Consider the following 5,000-nt stretch of genomic DNA (forward strand, 5'->3'; position numbering starts at 1 on the left):
ATCCGTAAATAAATATATTCCATTTGGTTTATCTTCATTTACATATTCGTCACCATATTAATACCCAAATTATCAGTTGCGTTGTCTTTTCAGAAGCTTGTTAAACAGAATAGTGGATATTCTGATCTGTGTATTTCAACTGGAAATAGTAATAATAATTATAATAATAATAGTAATAATACAATAATAATAATTATGATATAGACTATGATAAACCACCACCTTCTTCAAAGATGAAGATAAATAAGGTCATGTTTTAAGTATTTTATTTTGACAATATGCTGTTAGTAATACATTTATACTCCTGAAAATTTACGAGGACTACTGTCTTCGTTGTCAAAGGATTGAGACTGAACAAGGCTTTTTATAGAGACAAATGCTTTAAATCAGATTGCTTCTGGTCCCCTAACCACTGGACTGTTCTGGTTTGCTGAGGCTCTGACGTCAAAAATTCTTGATTAGCTTGCCACTTTTGTATACATTTCCAAATTAACGTGCTTTCACTACCGAAAGTTCTAAAAAAATATTATACCTCAGTGTCACAGCACTTTTCTATATATCCAGCTATTTGAAAAGAAAGTGTGACTTCTTCCATTAGGCACGATGTTACGTGAAATTTCTCTTTTCAAATATTATTTTGATAAATCCATTTGGAAACAGCAGAGGGAGTAGCAGAGTGACGTTATCTTTTCCCCCAGAGCCTTGTAAATTCATGCGCATTCTCTTTTCATTTTCGCACAGAAATATATATCCTTGGGGGTAATTGCCTTGCTGTTCGTCGTCCTGGTGTCAGCAGCCCCACAGCCGGAAGATGAACAAATTCTTGAACGGAAAGAAGAGCAGAAAGAGGAACAGAAAGAACAAGAAACAGAGAACGGCGAAGCGGCCGAGAGGGATGACAAAGGTAGTGGAGGCTACAATTTTTCTTGGCCCTTGATCACATTTATTTTCATTTTTACCATATCTACTTTTCTTCTTATTACATTGTTTACCATGCAAAGATTTCATTTGAACATTTTCTACAGTTTCCGCGCATTCATGTATAAGTTAACTATATCTTAGTTTTACCAGACCACCTATTGCTGGCCAGAAGGAATAGATTTTTTATTTACGTGGCTAGGAACCAATTGGTTTCTTACCAATGGGACCTACAGCTTAATGAAGGATCCGAACCACATCTAAAAATTAATTTCTATCACCAGAAATATATTCCTCTGATTTCGCGTTGACAGAGCGGGGAATCGAACACCCGGACCCTGTCATTCAGGTATAAACGTCTGTATAAATATGTTTATACACACACACACACACACACACACACACACACACACACACACACACATATATATATATATATATATATATATATATATATGTATATTATATATATATATATATATATATATACATATATATAAATTGTGTGTGTGGATAAGAGTTTTAAATATACTCTAGTTTACTTAAAAGAGGTGATTTCAGTGCTGTTTACTTTTGGGTTATATGTAAGTCTTTATGGATGAGGTTGCTAGCAAGAAACAAACATGAGACAAACCATGGAACAAAATTCAGTCAGGTTTCCTCTACTACACTAAAGGAGTTCATTTTAGTTCGGGGTCAAAAACCTTCAGTACTGATCTCTCATGAGAAAAATCCGCTTTGTTCTATTTACCAAATCTCCAGTAGTAATCTGAACCAATCTCAGTTCTTTCCTTTCTTAACAGTTTTTATACAACATATTCATGTTTCCCTCTCCCTCTTTTTCCAGTCTTCATCGCCCTCATCCAAGTGCCCCAAGACGAATGCGTAACTGACGACAGTGAAGCGGGCACTTGCATGCCCTCCTACGAGTGTACGAAGCGCGGAGGCGTTGCAGCGGGCAGCTGCGCCAAGAACTTCGGCACTTGTTGTTTAAGTAAATTGACTCAGAATTATAAAGTAAAATAGAGTTAGCCAAGATTTACCAGCAAACTGTATTTGATTCAACTTGAAAGCAAACTGCAAAAGGGCTCAGACTTTCACATAAACTCTAAGTGACTCAGGCATTCTAATAAATTGAAACTAACCAGGACACTCAGGTAAACTGCAATTGACTTGAAAGTAAAACTGAAGTCAATCCATATTGTGGGTAAATCAATTTCAGAGGATTCTTACTGTTTAGTAAACTTCAGTTGACCAAGACTGTCTAGCAAAACTGCAGTTGACTCAGTCTCCCAAAGTCAACCCCAGTTGTTCACCAAAAGGCTCTCAATGATACATTGATTATCGTAAACATCAGTCAACACAGGCTTTCAGTAAAAACGTCGAAGATAAATCTGCGAAATTGGGAACCCTATAGAACTACGAGGGACAAACGTGAAGATTGAAAGCGCCGCTTTTGTTTGTAAAAGAGTAAAATTGAAATAAGTAGCGTTTCTTCCCTGCTGAGCCACTCAATGGGTTCCTTTAAAGTTTTTGCTAATAAACCTCCAGTTAAGTTCCAGTCCTTCTGGGTCGGACGATTTTTATCAGAACGTTTTGATAATTATGTTTTAAAACATAATAAATTACACTTCTTTACGAGCTTGGTCGATTTCCCTATAAATAAAATATCCTAGAGTATTACGTACCTATTGTCATTAGTGTTTGTATTCATATTTTAGTATTGTTATCATTCGTTACTGGTATCATTATTATTATTCACTGATTATTAGTCCACTTTTAACTCCATTCAAGGTCAATGGCCATAAAAATTATTTCACTTGCCAGTAAATATACAATCACAAGCCTCCTCAAGGTCTTGTGACTTGTCTCCAGAATGGTTAGTTAAACATTATATAAATTCCGATTTCGCAACGTTGTTCGCCTTTGTGCGGAGCTGAAGGGAATATCCGAGACTGAATCTAAATTATGATTCCTTACATATCGAGAATTTGTAAAAGAAAAGTGACAGGTGCCTCAGATGCCTAATGCCAATAGTCTACAGAATTTTCATTCCAGATTCCAAAATGTTGTCAGGGGTAATAAGACATCTATTATTATTATTCTTATTATTGTATTAAACAATGGACGTCTGGATGCCGATATTTATTATTATTCATATATGATTTCGGTAGATGAAATCTATTCACATGGAACAAGTACACAGGGGACATTGACTGGAAATTCAAGCTTGCCAACGCAGACCGGTGTCACTGCGGTAGTAACTGATCATTCATTATACAGAGCCAGTGATTTTTTCATAGCCTTGCGGGAGGAGCGAACTCGCGACATCTGAGCAGCATGTCACGACACTAGCGACCATACCAGCTTGAATTGAATTTATATTGCATTTCCCCCAATACCTCGAATGAGTTTCTTTGTAGCAGCAGGTAAATTATATAACAGCTGTCTAAAGTAAATATATTTGTTGACGTTTCGGTAAGACTTTCTTGCCATTTACTAAAAGGAGAATGAAGCCAAGGGTATAATTATTCCATATTTACACCCGCCCGTTGGCTTACAGAAATTTTAGGCGAGTATTGATTGGCTGTCAGAACCAGTTGTGCCCCTGGTTTCGTATGTCTTTTAGTAAATGGCAGAGTGCTACCGACACGCCTAGGAATAAATCCATTTTGGACAGCTGTTATATTATTTACCTGCTACAAAGAAACTCATTCTAGAGATTGTGAAGTTGCAATTAAACCCAACGTTATCCAGACGGCCCTTCTGTTTAATACAGTTTGTTTGAATATGGGTCTTCTTCCGAGATATTATTATTATTATTATTATTATTATTATGATTATTATTATTATTATTATTATTATTATTATTATTATTATTATCATCATTATTATTATTATTATTATTATTATTATTATTATTATTATTATTATTATCTCCCACACAGTTGAGAGAGCATGTGGCAGCGAAACGACCTTGAACAACACGTACTTCGTCAACCCAGCCTCCGGCACCACTTCCGACGAACTGGGCAAATGCAGCCTCACAGTCAACCGTATATCCTCCTCCATCTGCCAGATTCGGCTAGACTTCAAGTCGTTCTCGCTCTCACAGCCAAATGAAGACGGCACTTGTGCTGACGATTCCTTCACCGTAACTCATGTCAATACCGCTCCGCCTGCAATATGCGGTGATAACAATGGTCAACATAGTGAGTATATAATCTTTTATGAATAGCTTTCGTCGAGAGTGGTCTTTTTAATATATATTATTTATATATAAATAATATTATATATAAGATATAGATATCAATATATATATGTGTGTGTGTGGTGTGTGTGTGTGTGTGTGTGTGTGTGTACAGTTGCTTTCAGGATTACACTGCCGACTCATATACAAACGTAGATGACTCATCACCAGCACAACAATCCTCCAGCTACACACACACACACACACACACACACACACACGGCGCCATTTAACGCCAACTAGCGCACACTTTCCTACCTCGAAGATAATCAGGCCTTTCCTTTCCACCTTTCCCATTCAATCTATTCGCCATTTTTAACGTCTTCCACTTCCCTTGCCCATAAGCACTTTCAAAGTATACACCATTTTCACCATCTATTCACCCCACATGACCAAACCACCTCCAACACTCATCTATCCTTTTCCCTATGCTAACATAATTTGTCAATATTTCTACTTTTCTGACCCTTTCAATTCTTCATACTCCGAAGAGACTAATCAACCAAAATATTTCGTTAGCTTCGACATTTTCTTTCATTTCTGTGCGGCGAGCATGTCTCAATTCCATGAGGGAGAACTAGCTCAGCTAATGCTTCATGCATTTCAACTTTAGTTTCCATAGATACTTCCAGATATTTTGCACAGACCACGCTGCCTTCTTTCCTTTACCTATTCTAGGACTCATCTTTTTTCTAATCACTTATATCCAATAGTATCCCCTACACTGGTTCCATTCTTCCACCAATCCCACACTTCTTTCATCCCTCCCTTTTGATCTCACTTTCTTTGATCTCACTTTCGGCTTTCTTTTGCAAACATTTTTAGAAGTTTC

At 36.9% G+C, this 5,000-nt stretch overlaps 1 protein-coding gene across 1 annotated transcript in view; it reads left to right on the plus strand.

Annotated features, from left to right (window-relative positions):
- LOC135223138 (uncharacterized) overlaps positions 1–5,000 on the plus strand; it is a 136,154-nt gene that overhangs the window by 123,266 nt on the left and 7,888 nt on the right. Inside the window, exons 13-15 of the mRNA XM_064261643.1 lie at positions 742–904; positions 1,766–1,912; positions 3,867–4,130. Coding sequence (XP_064117713.1) covers positions 742–904; positions 1,766–1,912; positions 3,867–4,130 — 574 coding nt within the window. The remainder of the gene's footprint in view (positions 1–741; positions 905–1,765; positions 1,913–3,866; positions 4,131–5,000) is intronic.

This window comes from Macrobrachium nipponense, chromosome 8 (genome assembly GCF_015104395.2).
Source record: "Macrobrachium nipponense isolate FS-2020 chromosome 8, ASM1510439v2, whole genome shotgun sequence".
Classification (NCBI taxonomy): Eukaryota; Metazoa; Arthropoda; class Malacostraca; order Decapoda; family Palaemonidae; genus Macrobrachium; species Macrobrachium nipponense.